We start from the raw sequence: 23,675 nt of genomic DNA, 5'->3' as shown, positions 1-23,675 counted from the left end.
TCCTTAGTCTCAGCATCCGTATGTCTTGCAAATTGTAGAAGCCTCGGAGGTGTAATTAGAGAAGGTTCCCATTGTTTTCAGTCTGGTGGGATGTAGAGTAACATTATGTTATTCTATATGCCATTTGAGTGAAAACTTAGTTTTTGCTAGCAGTTGCCGCTAGAGCATCTATGCAATTTGGTTCGTTTCAATCCGGGACTGCACGCCGGGGTTTGTTTTGGTTGGATCCGAGAGAGCAGCATATGTGCCTCCTGATGAGAGACTAATAAGTTTCGAAACCGGTAGAGGTGCTTGCTGCACTCTCTGATTGGACTGGAATATGGTGCGGCGGTATTTTCGTTTTGAAAATGGTTATTCATCTTTGATTTACATGTTTACTCTCATTGAAGTACGAAGGGAACCATTCTCGTTGGAACTTTACCGCGCTGAGCAGATGGGACGTGAATTATAAATTGTAAAATTCCCTCATCTTCCTTAGTCTCAGCATCCGTATGGCTTGCAAATTGTAGAAGCCTCGGTGGTGTTACCAGAGAAGGTTCCCATTGTTTTCAGTCTGCTGGGATGTAGAGTAACATTATATTATTCTATATGCCGTTAGAGTGAAAACTTAGTCTTAAAAAAAACTATTTTAATGGAAAATGCTTAAATTCTCTTGTTTTTTACAATGTAGAAACTTGAAACGTTTACGTATTATAGCTAATGATATGAACTATATATAATTTCACTTTTTACGTTAATTGTCTACGTTATGCTTCATAAATAAACAATAAAGTTTCAAATTTTGAACGCTCATAAATTTGTTTATATATAAATCAGCGTTTATTCGTGTCAAATTTCAATACGATACGAAACAAAAGTTCAACCAAAACTCGTATTAAAAAAATTCGTGTTTTTATCGTAGTCTTAGAAAAACCCACCGGTAGAGACGTTTTGTGCTACAATTAACATTAGAACTCGTTCTGTCGTATTAATTAATTAAACGCTTTTCTTTAGTTCAATCGTTTGGGTCAAATCTTTGGACGTTAATGTGACTGCCTTTTCTTCAATTCTAATGACTAAAAATTTGCAGACATATGCATTCGTGGGAACAATACACGAATAGTCAATAAAAAAAATTTTTGTTTATTAATTGTTTAAATAAAAAAACGATTTTAACGGAAAATGCTTAAATTCTCTTGTTTCTTACAATGAAGAAACTTGAAACTTTTACAGATTGTAGCTAATTATATGAACTATACATAGTGTGACCAACTAGCCCGAAAAATCCGGGACATGGCCCGAAGTCGTGTCCCGGCGTCCCGGACAAGGCTTCCGGGCCATCCGAATTTTCAAAGTCTTGGTAAAATTCTATTTTGAAATTTTGAATACGTTATTCTTCTAGGAATTCACATCAAATTGAATTGGTGGGACGAAAAAAAGTGGACAATTTCTAGTCTAGAGTGTAATACTAATACCACATCCAAACGCATGCATTTTATATCGTGGTATTATAGTTCTACGAAAACTAAAACGGTGGACTTTTTTTCATTCCTGTGTTTTAATTATCGTCTTCTGAAGAAAGTGGCCCGATTTTCATTGAAAAGTCCCGGATTTCAGGTATTTTTTTCAGCCTTGTCCCGGATTCGACTGAATTGGAGTTGGTCACACTAACTATACATAATTGCATTTTTTACGTTAATTGTTTACGTTATGCTTCATAAATAAACAATAGTCGATTCCGACTACTTTTCATGATTGTACATCATATTATGTTTTATACATATTTTAATAAACACGACTATATATTTTAATGTTTGAAAAGTGTAAGGCTAAAAAGTCAAAAATAAAAAAATATGAAAAAAATATTTTTAAGAAACGCTTTTCTTTAGTTACGAGTGACTAAAATTAAACATATTATAAAAAAATCAATCAAAAAGCAAAAAATAAAAAAAAAATGAAAAAATCTAACACATTCGTTAAAGAAAAGCGTGGTGCAAAAACCGTTTATTCGATGAAGACGCGCCACGTTTCCGCGCCACGCGCTTTCTTTGACGAATCTGTTAAATTTTTTCAATTTTCTTTATTTTTTGCTTTTTGGTTGATTTTTTTATAAGTAATATGTTTAATTTTAGTCACTCTTAACTAAAGAAAAGCGTTTCTTAAAAATATTTTTTTCATATTTTTTTATTTATTTGATAAACTTCAATAAGATGGTTACGAATATCACATCACACGAATCATATTTTAGATTTTTTTTTCTAACAGAAGAAACTTAATAGTATTTCTTATATTCAGTTAATTTATTCCACAAATATTAATCTGTTCCATGACTTGCACTATACTCTGCTAACTCGAAGGGTTTCTTCCTAATAAGTCTTCCAGCCAGATCTGTGTTGTCGAGGAGTTGGATGGCTTCAACATTGACTTGAAGAAGTCGTTGTTCGTAACTTTTGGCAAATTTTTCAATGGTTTAATGGTTTTGTGAACAGTGTTATTTCTAGGTCCCTATGGAGGTCATTGTTCCTAAAGTAATATGGAGCGCTGACAATGCTCATTAGAACTAAGTTTTGGAAACGCTGGATGATGTCTAAATCACTCTAACTAGTGGAAAGTACTCTCAATGTTAAAGCTGTGTTTTTGGGTTAATACTTTAATTTCTAGTTTACCTGTAGCAGCCTGGCTGTAGGTTTTTTGTCTCCGTTGGCTTTGAAAGATGGTTTCTGTTGCTGTATCCTTTTTGACTATATAGGTATTGTGGTTTTCTTATATCGATTATCTTCTAACTTCGTTTATCTTTTTACTGCTACATTTCTCTTGCTACCATGATCTGTAGTTAGTTGGGTGACTTTTTCCACAATGGACATATTTTGGCTGGGCATTTTTAGGTTTATCCAATTGATGGTTGGGTGGTTTCTGGTATATCTAACATATCTACGTGTAACGTATTTTTGCATGTGACGTGTGATACATTCGCCTATATCAAATCAGCAGCATATAAACAGCAGCACTGCTCAAGAAAACAAAAGAAATCGGAATAAGATTGCTTCATCCCCTCTGCAATTAAATATAGCATTCCAGGCAGTTGACCACCACAACAATACAAAAAAGCAGCTTTCATAATTGCTACAATTAGGTACATATCTATTTCTGTTTTCTCTCATGCCAAGATAGGCATGTGAGCCAAATTTTAAGGAACACGCAGTGTTAGATTGAATCGCTTTTTGTACTGAGCCCACCATTTACTAGCAGACTCGTTTTCTTTATTGAGGAAGTGATTTTTCTCCGTACGTTGTGCAAGTTGAAAGGCTATCTTTCTTATCATCGGCACCGTCAAACTTAAACCCAATTCTTGAATTTTTATAATGTAATTAAACAACTGAGTTTCAACTTTTGCAGTAAGAGCAAACGGCCTTCCTAGTTTAGCAACTTGGTGATTGTCATCTTCATTTCTACTTAAAAAATCTTTCAGTGTACTCCAGGCTATTCCACTTTGTTTACTTGCCCTGTAGATGGATAGTTTCTCTACTCTTACAAGTCTTGAGGCGTCTAATAAATCGGAGATCTTATATTGGTGATATTTTCCTTTGGATATTTTGGGCATTTCAAATTCTGAAAATAAAAAGACACAGGTAAGTTCGTGATACCCTCGATGTTAGAAAATCTTCATAATATTTATTATTTAGTACTTTATATGTTAAAAATCGAAATAAAACTGGAGTAAATACACCGCGAATAATTAGTTACATTTTCCCGCGCAAACAAACGTTAAAATTCGTAAGAAAACCGCCTCACAACTTAAGCTATTTCAGAAAACTGTTGGCGAAAATTGCCTGTATCACTTAACAGGGGTACTAAGCAACTTATAAACAACAGCATACGTAATTTTTACAAACTTACTCCTGCAATATTCACTATAAATAATAAAACAACGAATGTACTTCAGATTTCAACGTCTCTCGTCAACACAACGAATAACACTGAAAACTGAAAAATAAGTTTTATCCCGGTTTAACAGAGCTTCGCAATTTGACTTGCACTGCTGGGGAAGGCTGTCGAGTCTTTCCGCTAGAGTCAGGGGTGGGCAAAAGCCGGCCGTTTTGCTTACTTAATTCGGCCCGTTGAAAAATCCTGTAAGCAATTTGTGTATCTCTTTTCTCCGCCAAAAACATTAGCGTATGCATAACGCACATACGCAGTGTAGTCCTCCTGCCCGGGAGACATTTTGAAAATTTCATTTTGGCCCGCGCTTAAAAGTATTTGCCCACCCCTGCGCTAGAGACTGCAACAAAACTACTGCTATAATGCAATAGGCTAGATCGTGACGAATTATTAGAAAGTACCCCGCACAAACCTTATGGAAATTAGGTCCCAGTGGATTTCGTTCGTACTTTAGGAAAATACTCTTTGAAGAATCCTGATAAAAAGTTTTCATGAGCACAACTCAATCGTATGAAGGATTTTCAAGATATAGAGGCACAAACTCGGAAAATTATAAGATTTACCGGGTATTCCAATTCCCTGAGTTACTGGTTATCTGGCAACATGTAGAAGTTTGGATCAAGGAAAAGTACTGGTAGTCTAGAATTTTTTCCTGGCTATCCAATGGCAACCTTTACTTTGACTTTGACCTACAATGGACGTCATCTTCTAGAGTTTCGAGGATTTTCGGCATTAAATTGATATAAACAGATTACTCATGGGTTTTTGGGATCGCAAAACACGAATATGCCATCAGATTTGCCCTCCGGATGACGTGGTAGCCAGGGCCACTGCAAGGGACGTCATCTTCTAGAGTTTCGATGGTTTTCGGCAGTTAATTGATGCAAATGAATTACTGGAGGGTTTTTTGAGGTCGCTAAACACGAATATGCCACCAGAACCTACTCCCGGAGCACCTGGTTTTCAAGGTTAATAAAAGACGCTCCTGGAGTTTCGAGGGTCTTTGGTACTACATTAATGCAAACGGATTAGTTATAGGTTTTTGGGGTTGCTGAACACGAATACGTGATCAGCACAGACACAGGAGCACCTGGTGTCTAAGACAGGTTATCTTCTGGAGTTAAAAACCTAAGAGTAATCCATTTAATTCCTCCGAAACTCCAGAAGATAACCCGTCTTACGCACCAGGTGCTCCTGTGTCTGTGCTGATCACGTATTCGTGTTCAGCAACCCCAAAAACCTATTTCTAATCCGTTTGCATTAATGTAGTAACAAAAACCCTCGAAACTCCAGGAGCCCCTTTCATTGACCTTGGAAACCAGGTGCTCCGGGAGTCGGTTCTGGTGGCATATTCGTGTTTAGCGACCTCAAAAAACCCTCCAGTAATTCATTTGCATCAATTAAATGCCGAACACCATCGAAACTCTAGAAGATGACGTCCCTTGCAGTGGTTCTGGCCACCACGTCCCCCGGAGGTCAATTCTGATGGCATATTCGTGTTTAGCGATCCCAAAAACCCATGAGTAATCTGTTTATATCAATTTAATGCCGAAAACCCTCGAAACTCTAGAAGATGACGTCCGTTGAAGGTCAAGGTCAAAGTAAAGGTCAAAGGTCGCTATTGGATATCCTAGACTGCTAGTACTTTTCCTTGATCCAAACTTCTACATGTTACCAGATAACCAGTAACTCGGAATTGAAATACCCAGTAAATCTTATAATGTTCCTAGTTTGTGCTTCTATATCTTGAAAATCCTTCATACGATTGAGTTGTGCCCATGAGAACTTTTTATCAGGATGCTTCAAAGAGTATTTTCCTAAAGTATAAACGAAATCCACTGGGACCTAATTTCCATAAGGTTTGTGCGGGGTACTTTATCACGAACTTACCTACAGTCGGAAAAATGAAAGAATACCCATGAACGATCACATCAATCACTTATTTTGTATTTGCTGTCTTTTTCTATAAATAGCAAACGTTTGTTATAGAAAAAGACAGCAAATACAAAATAAGTGATTGATGTGATCGTTCATGGGTATTCTTTCATTTTCCGACTGTATATCATGAATATTCCTTACTTTACCTTAATCGGAAAAAAGATTGTTGGAAATGGAAAATTAAATTAAAAAACGGAAAGTCTCCACTTAAATGGAAAACTTAACTTAACTTCTATTGGTTTTAGGACCTAATCTTCACAACCCAATAAGTCCCCATAACGCTCGAGTAACTACATATTTAGCATACTCACCTCCCTACTATTACACACACTGGGGGGATTCGAAATGGCTACTATAATTTTGACATTATTTGAAAATGTGACAGGTTTGCCTATTTACAAAATCATTTGTTTGTTCTCGTAAGATTGAGTTTCTTCATTTTCATTGTGACTTAAATTCGAATGTGGGATATTTTCTCCGCAGTATTTACGTAGAAGAACTACACGCCAAGGACGACCATGGCATCGTCTACTCCAACCATCGTGGGGGAAATAAGTGGTAAGTATCCCGTTAATTTCTCATATCTGAAATTTGACGTTCAATGACAGATTGGTATATCGAAATGCTATAAAAATTACATGTTGAACGGCTTTGGATGATTATAATAATTATATTATCTTTAAGGAACAAATAACATATTACTCAATCTTAACAGTGAATATTAAACCCGGAAAGAAAATTATCTTTTTATAGAAAGTTGACCTTTTTATTCGTGCGTCAACGTCTGGATCATTTTTCCTTTTTACGCCCTTTAAATATTACTTGTATTATGTCAATATGAAGAATTACTGTTTCTCTGTTTTATTCTGTTCTTTTTACTGCCTCCCTGTTTTGTTAATCTAAACTCAAGAATTACTGTTTATTTTTTATTCCTTTTCTACTAGTTTTAAATAGGTTTCTTAAATTAGATGTCCCTCGGTGGCAGAATACAAGCGAAAATAGAGTATATGATCTTATAATAGTGTTCGTGATCTAGATAGAAAAGTATAAGCAATAAAGAAGTAACAAGTACTTTTAAGAGTGTAGGCGCAAATATTTTACGGTTATCCCTACTTTTTCTGTCTTTACACGGCAAATTACGTGTAGTAAAATTCTCACTGGTATGGATATGTAAATATTACTTGACAATTTCATTATTAACTTTAAATAAGTTTTTTTAAAGAAGAAAAAAGCCTTTAAAGAGATGACTTCTGAATGTTCTTGGATAACTGTTACTTGTAAATATTGCTTAAATTATTAATTCAGTTAATTAATATGATAATTTTTGAATAACTATGTATTCAGTGATTGTAATAATTTATATACTGTACAACAAAAACTAATACTCAATCAAGAAAAGAGGAAAAGTGATAAAGTGATTTTTTAATAATACAGTCGAACCCGCTTATTAGAATACCTGTAAGGAATAGAAATATGAGGTCCCGAAACGTTTTTACTAACAACCAATGATCTGTTATTAGAATAACCCGGTTATAAGAATACTTTTGCTTGGTACCAAGGCTATTCCAATAAGCGGGTTCGACTATTTTTACTATGGAACGCTTACAATTTTGAACATCTTTAACAACAAAATACTTGAATCACAGAATATATCCTGGTGTATGATCTGCTTGGATCTTCCATATATAATAAACAATAAATAACTTTTTATAAAGTTCACGTCTTAAATCAATTACTAATCAAATACATTATCAATATTATTTAATCAACAACTCGAAATAATTGCCGATGCCATGTTAAATATTTAAAATTGTCACTGTATTGTCATCATAATTCTATTCGACTCAGTGCGATGTATGACAAAGATAGCGAATGTTCGATTTGGAAAATATCACCACGGACATGGTGTCCATTTTTTTCGAATCCTGAAAAAACTAATGAATATTTTTAAAAAATTTAAACGCAGAATGTAAGACTAAATTATTATCTAGGGCCGAAAGTCCCTTAGAATAAATAAAAAGTTTCTTTTGAATGAGATATTTGAAATTAAAAATCACACTACATTTTCTCTTAGTTTTTCACCCCTGTAACTTATTAAAATAAACATTATAGAAGTTTTCAGGAAATTTTGGCCCTCGGTAAGAACGTAATCTTTCATTCAGCGTTTAAATTTTTCAAAAATACTTATTAGTTTTCTCAGGATTCAAAAAATAATGAATCCCATTTAAATAGCATTGGAGCCGAAACTTTATACCGATTCCCTTAAGAGCATAGACGCAAAATTTCGGATCAATGCTTTTTATTTTTTTTTTCGAATTCTGAGAAAACTAAACAATATTTTTGACAAATTTAAACGCAGAATAAAAGACTACATTATTACCGAGGATCGAAACGCCCTTAAAATTTCTATAATGGTTATTTTAATAAGTTACAGGGGAGAAAAAGAAAAAAAAATGATGTGATTTTTAATATCAAATATCCCATTTAAAAGAAACTTTTTGTTTATTCTAAGGGACTTTCGGCACTTGGTAATAATGTGATCTTTTATTCTGCGTTTTTTTTTTCAAAAATATTTATTAGTTTTCTCAGGATTCGAACAAAATGAATTTTAAAAAGCATTGGTCTGAAAAAATAGAAAAAGTCCCTTAGAATAAATAAAAAGTTTCTTTTGAATGACATATTTGAAATTAAAAATCACACTACATTTTCTCTTAGTTTTTCACCCCTGTAACTTATTAAAATAAACATTATAAAAGTTTTCAGGAACTTTTGGCCCTCGGTAAGAACGTAATCTTTCATTCAGCGTTTAAATTTTTCAAAAATACTTATTAGTTTTCTCAGGATTCAAAAAATAATGAATCCCATTTAAATAGCATTGGAGCCGAAACTTTATACCGATTCCCTTAAGAGCATAGACGCAAAATTTCGGACCAATGCTTTTTATTTTTTTTTTTCGAATTCTGAGAAAACTAAACAATATTTTTGACAAATTTAAACGCAGAATAAAAGACTACATTATTACCGAGGGTCGAAACGCCCTTAAAATTTCTATAATGGTTATTTTAGTAAGTTACAGGGGAGAAAAAGAAAAAAAAATGATGTGAGTTTTAATATCAAATATCTCATTTAAAAGAAACTTTTTGTTTATTCTAAGGGACTTTCGGCACTTGGTAATAATGTGATCTTTTATTCTGCGTTTTTTTTTTCAAAAATATTTATTAGTTTTCTCAGGATTCGAACAAAATGAATTTTAAAAAGCATTGGTCTGAAATTTTGCGCCTACGCTCTTAAAATGGTAATGGAAATAAAAATAAAAGTTGAATAAAAAAAATATTAGTGATACTAAGCCAACAATATAAGTTTCTAATTTATGTGCGAATTGAATCAAAAATCTTCAAAATGATACATGTTAAGGACCAGAAAGAAAGTCTCTGGTATAATTTAGAAAAATATGACTAGTACAGTCGAACCCGCTTATTGGAATAGCCTTCGTGCTAATCAAAAGTATTCCTATAACCGGGATATTCTAATAAACGATCATTGGTCGCTAGTAGAAACGTTTCGGGATCTCAAATTTCTATTCCTTAAACCGGGATTTTCCTTTAAGAGGTATTCTAATAAGCGGGTTTGACTGTATTTTATAAAGACTGCAATTGAAATACTTTTCTACAGAAAAGCATATAAAAAGAAATATTGCAAAGATAAGATCCGATGACAGCAAAAATGAATGCAAGAAGAAAGTAAATAAAATAAAAACTGGATAAAGCATTTTTATAATGAAGGTCTGATAAAGTTCTTCAAACTAACTATATACAGTTTTCTTCATGTACCCTGTCCATTCAGAACGTTGGTTACCATCATAGCTATTTTAATTTTATTTACCGCCAACCTAAATAGCATGCTTGTATCAACCCCATACCAATCTCCCAAGTTCTTCAACCATGAGGTTCTTCTTCGTGCTGGACTGCGTTTGCCTGCTATTTTCCCTTGCACAATATTTTATAGCAACCTATATTTTTGGGACCTCTCATTATATGTCCGAAATACTCCAGCTTTCTCTTCTTGATGCTTTTTATAATCTCAGTAGTTTTGCTGAGACGTTCTATATACATTAACTAAACTTAAATGTTTTATCTAAACTTCGATAAAAGCAGAAACAGACGCATCTAAAATTATGTATAAAGAGTTACAAAATTGAAACACACAATTAGGATACACAATTAAGAGAAACTTGGGCCTGAAATCCACAATTTTTTGTGCAATAATAATGTACTAATTAATTAACTTCTTCTTCTTCGTCTTTATAAGCAATTCTGCTTGTTCATTGGCGGATTGATACCTCTATGGAAGGTTGTTACTCCATCTTTTGCGCGGTCGGCCGATCCTTTTTCTACCGATTGGTGATTTATCTCTTGCTATTTTGACCACACGTGTCTCCCCCATTCTGGTTATGTGGTTATTCCATTGCACGTTATACGTGTGGTTCTTCCGTTTGTACACTGCACGTTACATTGTCTTTAATGTCTTCATTCCTCCTTTGATCTCTCAGCGTATTTCCTGTAATTCTTCTCAGTACTCTCATCTCTGTCGTTTCCAGTAGTATTTGTGTTGTGGCAGTATCGGGTCTTGTTTCTGATGCTCTTCTTCTTCTTCTTCTTCTTCTTTTTCTATAGACATGACTCTGTCTGTTTTTTCAATGTGCCTCTAGTAAGTTGTCGTTCCATCGTTTTCGTGGTCTTCCCATTGATCGTCTTCCTATTGGGGAACCGTCTCTCGCTGTCGTGACTACCCTATTTGTTGTCATTGGGCTTATGTGGTCATTCCATTCTATTCTTCTGTTTCTTACCCAGTTATTAATGTTATTCACCTTGCATCTCTGTCGTATATCTGTACTTCTAGCTCTGTCCCATAGAGTCTTACCATCGATTTTTCGAAGGATTTTCATCTCCGCTGTTTCGAGCAAACTTTTTGTCCTCTCTGTGTCGGGTCTTGTTTCTGCCACGTAATTGGTCTGATGACTGTTTTGTAAATTCTGCTTTTAATTTCTTTTCCGATATTTTTATTTCTCCATATTGTGTCATTCAGGCAACCTGCGGCTCTGTTTGCTCTGTTCACTTGATCTTCCACTTCTGTTTCGAGCCTCCCGTAGCTAGATAGTGTGATGCCTAGGTACTTAAACTTCATCACTTGTTCTATTATCTGACCTTCCAGCTTCAATTTACATCTTATTGGATATGCTGTTTTAACCATGCATTTTGTCTATTTTGAGGAAATTAACATGTTAAATTTTCTGGCGGTTATGATAAATTGGTGCAGCATACGTTGTAAATCATCTTCACTTTGAGAGATTAGTATTGCATCGTCTGCTTAGCAGATTATTTAAAATTGTTTTTCTCCCATTTGGTATCATTTTTTAGTTCCTACTTTTTTTATTATTTTGTCCATAATCAGGTAGAACAATAAAGGACTCAAGGAATCCCCTTCTCTTATCCCATTGCCGGCTTCAATTGGGTCAGTTAGTTCATCTTCCACTTTTACTTTTATTATGTTGTTCTGGTAGATGTTTTCGATCGTTTTAATCATTCCTAGAGGTACCTCTCTCGAGTATAACAAATGGATAGCGTCCTTTAGTGTGACCCTGTCAAATGCTTTCTTAAGGTCCACGAAACATCAATATGCCAGTTTGTCGTATTCCAACGATTTCTCTTGAACTTGCCTCATTATAAATATAGCGTCAGTACATGACCTTCCCGACCTAAAACCTTGTTGTTCTTGTGTTTAATAAGTTAACTCCTCTGTAATTCTCCTGTTTGTCTCCGATTTGTCTCCTTTTTGAAGAGAGGTAGTAGGATGCTTGATCTCCAGTCTTGTGGTATTCTGTTTTGTTCTAGTTTTTTTTGTATTAGTTTTAATAGTTGTTTAGTTAAATCTTGTCCTCCGTACTTTAGGAGTTCGTTCGATATTCTGTCCTCTCCTGGAGATTTTCTATTTTTTAATTTTCTTAATGCTTCCTTTACGTCTCCCTCCTCGATGTTTATTTCTTCTTTTGTCGTAATTTCAGGTGTTGGTAGTTCATTATCGTCGCCTTTAGCAAATGTTTCTGATGCATATGGCATTATTGGTCTTACACTGGCTTTATAAAGTCTTGACTTTATCTCAGTGTTAATATGTCAGTTTTGCCATATAGTTTTATTAAGGCATCCTGCCAGTCTATTTGCTTTTTGTACTTGATTTCTTACTTCTTTGTTCAGGATTCCGTAACTTGACAATGTAATTCCAACGTAGTTTACTTCCATTACTTGTTCAATACTGATACCATCAATTTCTATTTGACATCTGATCGGTTCTTTACTGATTACTATTGTTTTTGTTTTCGGAGATGAAATTGTCATATTAAATTCTTTTGCTCTTAGGTTAAATCTGTGGACAATATTTGCAAACTATCTTTATCTTGGGCTATCAATATTGCGTAGTCTGCGTAGCAGAGTATTTTTGCTTCTTTGTTTCCCATCCTATATCCTCTTCTTTTGTTGACGTTTTTGATGATTTCTTCCATGATTAAATTGAAGAGCATAGAACTCAATCTCCCTGTTTTATTCCGCTGCCTAATCTATCGGATCTGTAAGTTTTCCATCTATTCTGACTTCCATTTTGTTATTTTGGTAGATGTTTTCAAGTTTTTATGATATCTAGGGGGACTTCTCTATTATACAGAAGTTGGATTACATTTTTGAATCTTACTCTGTCAAATGCTTTTTCAAGTCATAAAAGCCAAGTCAATAAATTTCAAGTCAATAAATCAGACAGAAATGCTGGTCTATTATGCTCTAGTGATTTCTAAGTAATTTGCATTATGACGAATATTGCATCTGTACACGATCTTCCAGTACGAAAACCCTGTTGTTCATCTGCTAAACTTATCCTCTGATTCATTAGGTCTTGTAAAATTTTAGTTCTAAGTTTTAGGGTAGTATTTAACAAGTTGATACCTCTGTAGTTTTCTGGCTGCTTTTTATCTCCTTTTTTAAATAGTAGAATTAGTTCGCTCGTTGTCCATTCTTCCGGTATTTTATTGAGTTTTATGATTTTGTTAATTAACGTTGTTAATTATTGTTCTGTCATTGCTGCTCCACAATATTTCAGTAATTCGTTTGGTATTCCATCCTTACCTGCAGCTTTTCTGTTCTTCAGCTTTTCAAGTGTTTTTCGAACTTCCTGTGTACTTATATTAACATCTTCATTTGTGGTAATTTCTGGTGTTTCCGGTTCTAGCATCATTTGTTCTTCCGATGCATAGAGTTTTGGTTCTATTGGTATATTTACCTTCGTTTTTTGACCTCTTATAAAGCGCCTTATATTTCCTTTTGGAGACCACAAAAACCATGTTCCATTTCTTTCGAAAAACGTTCCCACTGATTATTTTTTATTCTTCTTACGAGTAAATGTGTTTCGTTTCTTATTGTCTTATAATTATCGTATTTCCTTCACTTCTGTACAAAACCATAAAGTTCTTCGCCTTGGAAGCGATTTATTTTTATTAATGTTTCTTTCACCGATAACTTCCTTGGCTGAGGCTAAGATATTATACTTAATTTTTGCCCAGCTTTCTTCGACTCCGTCATTTTCTGTGATATACATATTTCTGGTTCTTTCCGTTATTCTTTTTTGGAATAGGTACCTTGTGGAGTCGTTCTGTAAGCTTTCGACTTTAATCTTGGTGGTGTATGCTGCTGTTTTGTTATCACATATATGTGCCTTCATTCTGATTTTGCACAACACCAATTTATGATCGCTCCCTATTTCTGCTGATGCTAGTGCTCTTACGTCTAAGATTAGAGACGGGTCTAGCTCTCTATTCATCAGAATATAGTCTATCATAGATATTTGTCCTCTAGTGTTTTCAAAAATGTATTTGTATTGTTCTTTGTGAGGGAAAAATGTATTGTTAATCCGTATTTCATTTATGCTACAGAGGTCCGTCAGAAGGTCTCCGTTTTCATTTCTGATATTTTCTTCATTATATCGCTGTTTTATTCCCGGTACTGTGTCATTGCCAACACGGGCATTAAAATCATCCATAATGATTATAATATATTCATCATTTGGTATCTCATTTATTAATTAATTCACTAATATACTAATTAATTATTATTATTATTTATATAAATATATACATAATTTCGTTTCAGCAACTGATGAAGTTTCTCAATACAAGGTAGAAAAGATAGTTCTCGATGGTGATTTGCTTTCTTCAAGCCTTCCTCAATTGGAAATGGTAAGTCCTTCCTGTTAATCTTTAGTTTTATTAATACTTCTCTGATGTATATGTTAGTGCCGAGAGTAGACAATAATGAGGTGAGAAATCAATTGAGGGCTGAGAACAATAAGGTTCCAAGCGCCATTTCATAAATTTTTCATGAAAGAAATTTCGAATTTTAAACTGTCATAAGTCATAACTAAGTAAGAACAAAAAAAGAATACCAAATAATCTGTTATGCAGAAAAACAACTTAAAATAATCTGCTATGCAGACGACGCATTACTAATCTCTCAAAGTGAATATGATTTACAATGTATGCTGCACGAATTTAATATAATTGCTAGAAAATTTAGCATGTTAATTTCCCCAAAAAAGACTTAATGCATGGTTATAACAGCAGATCCAATAAGATTGGAGGGTCAAATAATAGAACAAGTCATGGAGTTTAAATATTTAGGCATCACACTATCTAGCTACGGAAAGCTCGAAACAGAAGGGGAAGATCAGGTAAATAAAGCAAACAGAGCCGCAGGTTGACTGAATGAAACAATATGGAGAAATAAAAACATCGGAAAAGAAGTAGACGGCAGAATTTATAAAACAGTCATTAGACCAATAATGACATACGCGGCAGAAATACGACCTGATACAGAAAGGACAAAAATAATGCTAGAAACAGCAGAGCTGAAAACACTGCGAAAAATCGATGGTAAGACACTGTGGGATAGAGCTAGAAGTGCAGATATTCGACGGAGATGCATGGTGGACAACATTAATAACTGGGAGAAAAACAGAAGAGTAGAATGGAATGACAACAAATAGAGTAGTAAGGACGGCAAGAGACGGTTCCCCAATAGAAACACGATCAGTGGGAAGACCACGAAAATGATGGAACGACAACTTACTGGAGGCACATTAAAACAGAGTCATGTCTACATAAAAAGAAGAAGAAGAGGACAACTTCGTTATTTACAGAACTGTAAATATAAAAATTATTTTATCTACTCTATGTCATATTATGTATCAGTTTTTAGTTTGGGAAAACTGTCATTATAGATAGCAGTGCGTGAAGGGTTTAAAGTGTGCGTGAAGTAACAATGTATTTCAAATGGGATTTACTTTTTCGCACACTTTCAATGGGTTTTTTGGCACACTTTCATATAATCATATATCCTTAACTTTCGCGTTGTCATGGTTATGACAATATGAGCAATGACTTATAACAAAATTTTTGACAATTTTGTGGTTTGAAAATAGTTAGGATTTTTAAATCTCAAAGTTATAAAAATTGTAGAATAAAAATCAATTCCAGTGACGAAGAGTTACAGTTTTTTTATTTGTTTATCGAAGAGTAGATAAAATATTGTATGAAACTGTGCGTGAAGTACTTTTTGCGAACTTACGCGATATCTCTATCTCTTATTGCGAACTTACTCCAAATATCGCGTGCGTTCGCAAAAAGCATACTTCACGAACTGTTTCACAAATAACTATTATACTACAGTTTGGTAAATTGTGACAACGCCTCACGTTAGATGAGTACCATCAGGCCCGGACTGGGCCGCCGGCCCACCGGCCTGCGGGCCGGTGCGCCTTTTGCTTTCATTCATATTTAGTGTGACCAACTCCAATTCAGTGCAATTCGGGACAAGGCTGAAAAAAAAAACATCTAAAATCCGGGACTTCTCAATAAAAATCGGGCCATTTTTGAAATGAAGAATTTTAATATCATTTTATTGATTATTTAACATTTTTATGTTGACAATGATATTTTTGTTAGTTTTTGACGTTTCGACTTCCAATCAGGAAATCGTTCTCAAAAAAGGAAAAATTAGAAAATCAACTAATGTTGGATTTTCAGTAGTAATTGCACAAGAGCTCTAAAATTTGACACTTTGACAGTTTTAATTTCACGACCCGAAGGGGAGTGAAATTATGTCAAAGTGTCACGAGGGCAAAAATTCGATAATAATTTTAGGCAGGCCGCACATCAAAGAAACATGAAACGTAAATCACGTTTCATGGAAATAAAACACTGCTAAGCAAATAGACGTCCGGTCATTTATGAAACTCTCCGAAAATAAAAATGTTATATGAGCATGAATCACACTCGTTTCATTGGTAGGCGGACTTCAAGATTGGTTTACCTGTGTTTTATTTTCATGAAACGTGTTTTACGTTTCATGTTTCATGTTTTACGTTTCATATTTCTTTGGTGTGCAGTGCCTTAGAGATCGAGTGCAATTTGTTGCGATTATTTCATGAATAAAGCTGTTCAAAACCAAAATTTTATTGTAATTTATTTAAGTACAAATTAACACAATTAAACACACAGTTGTTATAAATATTTTACGGTTGAAAGTCATCACTTTTATAATTTTTAAAACATTAATTGTCATTAATGTCACTGAATGTATTTTTTCGTAGCAACGAAGGGCATCTGACGTAATATACTTGACGAAGGGATATTATCAAAAATTATCAGTTTATTTTTTATTTCTGTAGCTTTCTATTGGTCAGAATCTCCTATGAATGGAATAATCATGTAAATACATATCACCTTAAGTTAATATAAAATTTTAATTATGATTACAACCAATTGTGACTTAATCTTATCAAAAATACAATGTATGTCTTTTCATAAGACGATAATTAAAATACAGAAACGAAAAACGTCCACTAATAATTTTATTAGTATTACACTCTAGAAATTGTCGACTTTTTTCGCCCAAAAATTCAATTTGATGCGAATGCTTAGAAGAATAACGTATTCAGAACTTCAAAATATAATTTTACCAAATAGTTGAAAATTCGGATGGCCCGAAAGCCTTGTCCGGGACGCCGGGACACGACTTTGTAATTCGGGCCATGTCCCGGATTTTTCGGGCTAGTTGGTCACACTATTCATATTCCATTAAAAATTTAAACGCTGAATTTTTTTTTAAACTTTACACAAAGATTCCTTGAAGCAAAGATCAATTAAGCATAGTGTGGTTGCAAAATACACCACGTATCAGGTATCAGGTAATCAAAGTCTAGCACACATAGCTGGAAAAAGGCATCCAGTGTTTTGTGTTAATAGCTTAGATGTGACGCGCGGCGCCCTCGAAGACCTTCGGGCGCCTTTCGCCTTACTATATTATACATACAGGATTGTTGCGCTCCAGAATCATACATAACGAAGCCAGCGGATACAAAAAAATACAACTCGTATCAGTTATCAGATAATCAAAGGCCAGCACACATAGCTTGAAAATGACATCCTGGGTATTAAGTTAATAGCTTAGATACGACGCGGGGCGCCCTCGAACACTTTTGGGCGCCTTTTGTGGGTATCAATACCCGCCGTTTCTGTTATAATAATATAAGAGTGTTACATCCCACAATTAGCTTAAAATATACAGGTACAGTTTTCAGCAAACATAGCTCGAAAATGGCATCCAGGGTTTTGTGTTAATAGCTTAGATGTGACGCGCGGCGCCCTCGAAGACCTTCGGGCGCCTTTCGCCTGACTACATTATACATACAGGATTGTTGCACCCCAGAATCATACATAACGAAGCCAGTGAGTATAACAAAATACAACTCGTATCAGATAATCAAAGACCAGCATATATAGCCCGAAAATGGCACCCAGAGTTTTATGTTAATAGTTTAGAAACGACGCGCGGCGCCCTCGAAGATCTTCGGGCGTCTTTTGTAAGTATCAATATCCGCTGTTTATATTATAAGGCCGTGAGAACCAGAGTGGCCTAACAACTCTGGAACAAGCACTCAAGCTCTGGAAAAATGGCATGGGAATTCCTCTCAATGACGAGACCACATTATACACTTTATGTTTCGCTGATGACCAAATTCTGATTGCTCAGGATCATGACGACTTACGTTACATGACGTGGAAGCTAATAGAAGAATCTAACAAATGGAGCCTCGCAGTCAACATTAAGAAAACTGAAGCCATGTGTATTGGAGGGACAAAGCAGTCCATTACATTAGATGATGGGGTAGAAATTAAACACTGTGATGAATACAAGTATGAAGATAACTCAAGATGAGATACTCGATGCTGCTATAAATGACAGAAACATACAGGGTAGAAAAGCGATATCCATGATGAACGGCATTCTGTGGGACCAAACAATATCTAAATCGAACAAACAGATCATATACAATACCATACTTAAAAGTGTAAACAAAAGTCTCCACAAAATGGAGACCTTACGAAAATGGTACGGCCATATACAGAAAATGCCAGATGACAGGATCCATAAACAGATTTTGGCATGGACACCACAAGGGAGAAGGGAAAGAGGAAGGCCGAGAAGAAGCTGGAGGGAGAGAATTGAAAAAGAACTAGAGGAAAGTCCAGGTCTGTGATTAAACAGAGAAGAATGGCGGTTATAAGTCAGAAGGCGTCGGAGGGCTCTGTAAACCGATAGTAGTAGTAGTAGTAGTAGTATATTAGTCTGTAGCAGTAGTTGAAAAATTACCCACACGTTTCAAAAATTGGTTTCGAGTCTCCAGAGAGTACCAAAGAGTGTAACGGATTAAAAGGGATAGGCACCTACTGGGAAACTGAAGCTATATTTTTGTGGCATCTTAATAAGTTTATTCCAAAGTAAACTTAATATAACGAGCAAAATGAACTAAAGCACAGTATCAAAAGGTAACCGAAAGGTCGACAGTTTAAAAAAATATTATAGTCAAAGTACCTATCGAGAAAGACGAAAACCAGAATATACAAAACCGTAATAAGAGCAACAGTCACCTACGGATGTGAGACATGGGTGCTAAACAAAACAAGAAGAAATGATAGAGAGGTGGGAACGGAAGGTACGAAGAGCTATTTTCGGGGGAAAAATACAGAAGACGGTTGGCAAAGAAGAACCAATCAACAATTAAGGATGCTTTACAACGAACCAAGTATAACAAGATACACAAAGGCACAAAGCATCAGGTGGGCAGGTCATGTCGAGAAAATGGATAGAGCAAGAATGCCAAGGAAGGTACTGCTAAGTAGGCCAGTTGGGACAAAGAGACGAGGTTGTCCAAGAAAAAGATGACAAGAAAAGTTTCAGAACGATATAGGATCGATGGAAATTACAGACTAGAAAGAAAGAGAAAGCGAAAAATAGGATACAGTGGAGAACCATAGTGCAGCAATTTTTACATAGAAATTAAATAAAATTAAATATAAGACATTGGTATATACTACCATGTGTATTATATAAAATTGTAAAGTTGTAATTGTAAAATTGTAAAGTCCTAGGCCCACAAGGCCTGTTGTAGTGCATATTAAATAAATAAATGAAACTTAATATAACTTAAAAAATTTACAAGTAATATTCATTGCATTAGGATTTCAAAAAAGTTTAGGAGGGGGGGGTGGTCGGGCGCCTTAGTTCAGAGATTAGGTTGGCGCCTTTTTTAGAATTTGGGTTGGCGCCTTTTTGATGAGCCAGTCCGGCCCTGAGTACCATATAGTAAGTACCGTAATACCATAAGTAAGATTCTAATGTATGATTTTGTAACATTTTTACGATGTCTGCAGTTTACTTGGAACGTTAATGCACTATTAGCCTTGTACTTGGAACCTTATGGAATTAGGTATAAGATAAACAGCTCACAGAAAATTCTAAGTTTTCCAAAATATTGTTAGCGCAATAGAGAACTTGACATTTTTTTATTTATATATTTATTATAGTCGGAGAGATAGAAGCCGATTTTGTGCGTGATAAGTAATATGGAAAAACTATACGGGGATATGTTGAATTAGTTGTGTACATCACTTTCACCAACGACCGGAAACCAGAGTTGGGGCCGAGGGTAGTTATAAGGGGTCAAAGTCGCGGATTTTATTATTTTTTTTATGACGCTCATGATCGAGTTAGTGCACCAAAATTTGGGAATAAGTAGGTCATGACGTAACTAAGTAAAATCTCTAGGGGTGGAACGCTGCGTGGCCGACAAAGGGGTGGGGGTGGGGGTGAATATAAAAAATATAAAGGGTTTTTTGCGACGTTCGTGATTGAGATAGTGGACCAAAATTTGAAAATAAGTAGATCATGACATCACTAAGTAAAATCCCCAGAGCCGGAAACCAGAGTTGGGGATGAGGATAGTTATAAGGGGTCAAAGTCGCCGTTTTTATTTTTTATTTTTTTTGTGAAGCTCATGATCGAGGGAGTGCATCAAAATTTGGGAATAAGTAGGTCATGACGTAACTAAGTAAAATCTCCAGGGGTGGGACGCTGCGTGGCCGACGAAGGGGTAGGGCAGGGGTGAATACAAAAAATATAAGGGGTTTTTTTGCGACGTTCGTGATTGACAGAGTGTACCAAAATTTGGGAATAAATAGGTCATGAGGTAACTAAATACAGTCTCCAGGGGTGAAACTCTGTGTGGCTGACAAAGGGGTGGGGGTAGGTGTGAATATAAAAAATATAAGGGGTTTGTTGCGACGTGCTAGATTGTGATAGTGCACCAAAACTTGGGAATAAGTAGACCATGACATAACTAAGTAAAATCCTCAGAGCCGGAAACCAGAGTTGGGCATGAGGGTAGTTATAAGGGGTCAAAATCACAGTTTTTATTATTATTTTTGTGACGCTCATGATCGAGATAGTGTACCAAAATTTGGGAATAAGTAGGTCATGAGGTAACTAAATACAGTTTCCAGGGGTGGAACGCTGTGTGGCCGATAAAGGGGTGGGGGTAGGTGTGAATATAAAAAATATAAGGGGTTTGTTGCGACGTGCTAGATTGTGATAGTGCACCAAAACTTGGGAATAAGTAGACCATGATTTAGCTAAGTAAAATCCCCAGAGCCGAAAACCAGAGTTGGGGATGAGGGTAGTTTTAAGGGGTCAAAGTCGCAGTGTGTATTATTTTTTTTGTGACCCGGCACAACATTTGTCCCCCACGCAGCGTTCCGCTTCTGGAGATTTTACTTAGTAATGTCATGATCTACTTATTCCCAAATTTTGGTGCACTATGTCGATCACGAACGGCAAAAAAACCCCCATATATTTTTATACTCACCCCTGCCTACCACCCCTTTGTACCCCAAGCAGCGTTTTGCCCCTGAAGATTTTACTTAGTTACGTCATAAGCTACTTACTCCCAAATTTTGGTGCACTATCTCCATCATGAGCGCCACAAAAAAAAATAATAAAAACCGCGACTTTTACCCCTTACAACTACCCTCGTCCGCCACTCTGGTTTCCGCCTCTGGGGATATTACTTACTTATGTCATGGTCAACTTATTCCCAAATTTTGGTGCACTATCTCAATCACGAACGTCGCAAAAAAACCCCTTACATTTTTTTATATTCACCCCTGCCCCACCCCTTTGTCGGCCACGTAGCGTTCCACTCCTGGAGATTTTACAAAGTTACGTCATGACCTACTTATTCCCAAATTTTGGCGCGCTATCTCGATCATGACCGTCACAAAAAAAATAATAAAAAACGGAATTTTGACCCCTTATAACTACCTTCCTTCCCCACTCTGGTTTCCGGCTCTGGGGATTATAATTATTTATGTCATGGTCTACTTATACCCAAATTTTGGTGCACTATCTCAATCACGAACGTCGCAAAAAACCCCTTATATTTTTTATATTCACCTCTACCCCCACCCCTTTGTTGGGCTCAACGCAGCGTTGAGCCCCTATAGATTTTACTTAGGTACGTCATGACCTACTTATTCCCAAATTTTGGTGCACTATCTCGATCATGAGCGTCATAAAAAAAATAATAAAATGACTTTGACCCCTTATAACTACCCTCGGCCCCAACTCTGGTTTCCGGCCGTTGGTGAAAGTCATGTACACAACTAATTCAACATATCCCCGTATAGTTTTTCCATATTACTTATCACGCACAAAATCCGCTCTCAGCTCTTAGACTATTATATTTGTCTACATATAGAAACAACACATACCAAATATCAACCCTCAAATCGCAATATTTAATTTACAATGAACATTTAAAGTTGTGATCGCCAGCTATCCAACACGAACAGTGCGGCACGCTATGCGACGTCTCGCTGCTCCTTCCAAGAGAAGAAAACAACGAATTGGCAACACTTTAAGATTTTAAGTTTAAGATTGTTTGTATTTAAAATTGACAGTTCGTAGAATTAAAAACATAGGGTTTTGAAGGTTAGATTTTGTTAGTGTATAATTTCTTTTTATCCTCACGTATGTTAGGATCATTTTAATGTGAGTATAAAAATCAGACTCTATTTTCATCTACATAATATAAGTACTTATTTTATGTTCACTTCTTTGCTACACAATGCAATAATAATATAATGTAATTATGTAATAATATAATATATTATATTAATGCAATATACAATATAATAGGTACAGTGGAACCTCGATTATCCGTCTTTCTATTAACCGTCACCTCTCTTAACCTTCAGGGTCCATACATAAGTTATATTGACTACATAAGTAAAAATTTAGTCATCAATTATTCATTTTGTTTGAGCATTGCGATAAGCCAAACGAAATTCGTTGAAATGTACACGTGCAGTTATGCCACCACCGCATTTTTTATGTAAATAATTGTTGTTCCTATTCAGGGCTCTGGATTAAATTTCAATTTAAATAGGTAATGATAAAATCTGTGGTGCTAAGGCAAAACCCGATATGTCAAAAAACGTGATTTTGCAGCAGATGAGTTTAAAAGTTCGCGGTGTTGTTGTAATAGTGGACATATCGGTAACTATTTTTATCATCTACTGGTTACATGGATGCGTTTAGCCATGTTGGGTTTTGTTATCATATTCTTCATCGTTTAATGTACATATTGGCATTATAAACGAAAAATCGATAATTTTTGACATATGGGGTTTTGCTTTAGTACCATAGAAATGATACCGTGCTTTTAGAGTTCTATTTTTAGAATCACAGGTCGAAAATAAACACGCACGGCACAACAATTATTAGATTTGATGATTTTACGTCTAATAACCCTTGTAAGGCGGTGCTTAGATTCTTACGTAAACAACGGTGCGGGGTGCATTTGCACCCCATCCTTATATCCATTTTTTTTTATATATGTGAACGTTTGGGGAATTGATTTGAAAGATAATTAGGACTTGTTTTTCATAATATTATGAAACATAATTTTACAAACAAAGTACTCATTTCTTCTTAAAAAAAACAATATTATCGCTGCAAGACAAACACATGAAATTTTTCATATTGTGAGCAACACAAAGTTTTTATAAACAATACAGTTATGCCGGGACTTTCGGTCTTTTTTCTCTGAGATAAATAACACTGACATTGTCCCATAGCTCTGTTAGTTCCAGGTGGAACAGCAGAAACGTCTAATTCATAATGAAATTTTCATCATTTGCACCTTACAATCAGTTTTCCAAAAAAAAAACATGTAAACGCAAAGAGTTTTAAATGCTGTAATGGGTGAAATGCGTTTAGAATTGAATTTAATGCGAATAAAAAAATGGGCAAAAATAAAAAAAAAATATTCAAAAAGATAGGTGAGAAAAACGAGGTCTGGGGTGCAGCTGCACCCCGCACCAC

The 23,675-nt window shown here is 35.3% G+C and overlaps 1 protein-coding gene across 6 annotated transcripts in view; it reads left to right on the top strand.

Moving 5' to 3' along the window:
• The first annotated feature begins 6,224 nt into the window (after positions 1-6,224).
• LOC126881184 (myosin-8-like) overlaps positions 6,225-23,675 on the top strand; it is a 196,828-nt gene continuing 179,377 nt past the window's right edge. For all 6 annotated transcript variants that reach the window (XM_050645285.1, XM_050645280.1, XM_050645295.1 and 3 more), the window contains exons 1-2: positions 6,225-6,414; positions 14,046-14,131. In XM_050645285.1, the coding sequence (XP_050501242.1) occupies positions 6,375-6,414; positions 14,046-14,131 (126 nt within the window). In that variant the 5' untranslated portion in view covers positions 6,225-6,374. The remainder of the gene's footprint in view (positions 6,415-14,045; positions 14,132-23,675) is intronic.

The sequence above is a fragment of the Diabrotica virgifera genome, chromosome 1 (genome assembly GCF_917563875.1).
Source record: "Diabrotica virgifera virgifera chromosome 1, PGI_DIABVI_V3a".
NCBI classification, from domain to species: Eukaryota; Metazoa; Arthropoda; class Insecta; order Coleoptera; family Chrysomelidae; genus Diabrotica; species Diabrotica virgifera.
Note: the sequence above shows the minus strand (reverse complement) of the source record. Positions and strands in the feature narration are given on the sequence as shown.